At 48.9% G+C, this 1186-nt stretch overlaps 1 protein-coding gene across 5 annotated transcripts in view; it reads left to right on the forward strand.

The window, feature by feature from the left end:
• The window catches only part of RPL19 (ribosomal protein L19), a 13770-nt gene extending 13070 nt beyond the window's left edge, over nucleotides 1-700 (forward strand). For 4 of the 5 annotated variants that reach the window (XM_011984721.1, XM_011984722.1, XM_011984723.1 and 1 more), the window contains exons 5-6: nucleotides 50-160; nucleotides 497-700. In XM_011984721.1, the coding sequence (XP_011840111.1) occupies nucleotides 50-160; nucleotides 497-620 (235 nt within the window). In that variant the 3' untranslated portion in view covers nucleotides 621-700. Of the gene's footprint in view, nucleotides 1-49; nucleotides 161-280; nucleotides 283-496 lie in introns of all 5 variants that reach the window. The other variant, XM_011984720.1, reaches the window with a different exon arrangement.
• Nucleotides 701-1186: the final 486 nt, after the last annotated feature.

Consider the following 1186-nt stretch of genomic DNA (forward strand, 5'->3'; position numbering starts at 1 on the left):
CTTCTGATCCATTACCGACCAGCATCTCTTCACTCCGTGTACCCTGCAGGTATCACAGCCTGTACCTGAAGGTGAAGGGGAATGTGTTCAAAAACAAGCGTATTCTCATGGAACACATCCACAAGCTGAAGGCAGACAAGGCCCGCAAGAAGCTCCTGGCGTAAGTTTCTTTTTAGAGTCTTAGGGGAAAGTTCTTTGACCTTTGGGAGTTGTTCTTAGATACTTAAAATGTGCCAATGCTTAAGTCTTGACTTGCACGCAGTCTGTCATAGGAATATAGCTGTTCCCTTAGAGGCACCCACTCCTCTGTCCTGTACACACCCACTCCTGTCTCATAGGGACTGTAGAGGTTAGTTGAAGCAGGAGCCCTTGGTGGGCCCCCCAACTCATTCCTGAAGCTGACTAGGCTCAAAGGGAGAGGTCTAGGGATGTGTTTCTATTTCCCCAGCATCTCATCCCTTCCCAAACTGACCCATCTTTTCTCTTCCCTGGCCAGTGACCAGGCTGAGGCCCGCAGGTCTAAGACCAAGGAAGCACGCAAGCGCCGTGAAGAGCGCCTCCAGGCCAAGAAGGAGGAGATCATCAAGACTTTGTCCAAGGAGGAAGAGACCAAGAAATAAAAGCTCCCGTCTTTGTCTGTACATACTGGCCTCTGTGACTACATAGATCAGCCATTAAAATAAAACAAGCCTTTATCTGCTTTCCTCTCTGCTGCTTGCAAGGTTTACAGCTGCTCAGTGAGGGTTTGTTTGTGTTTTTTTGTTTTTTGTTTTGGTTTTTGTTTTTGAGATGAGTCTCGGGGGCCCAATGGCGTGGCCTTGGCTCACTGCAAACTCCACCTCCCAGGTTCAAGCAGTTCTGCCTCAGCCTCCCAAGTAGCCGGGATTACAGGCATGCGCCACCACGCCCGGCTAATTTTTGTATTTTTAGTAGAGACTGGGTTTCACTGTTAGGTTGATCTTTAACTCCTGACCTCAAGTGATCCATCTGCCTCAGCCTCCCAAAGTGCTGGGATTGCAGGTGTAAGCCATGGCACCTGGCCTGCTCACTGAGTGTTTTACTTTGTTTTAGTGGGATATAGGGAGAGAAGGAATGGCTTCTATCCAAGCCTCCCAAATACTGTGCTTCAGAGCACGAGTGACACTTAAGAATTGGCCTCAGAATGTTGGTTGGGACCAGTAGTCAG

Source organism: Mandrillus leucophaeus, unplaced genomic scaffold (assembly GCF_000951045.1).
Source record: "Mandrillus leucophaeus isolate KB7577 unplaced genomic scaffold, Mleu.le_1.0 Scaffold272, whole genome shotgun sequence".
Classification (NCBI taxonomy): domain Eukaryota; kingdom Metazoa; phylum Chordata; class Mammalia; order Primates; family Cercopithecidae; genus Mandrillus; species Mandrillus leucophaeus.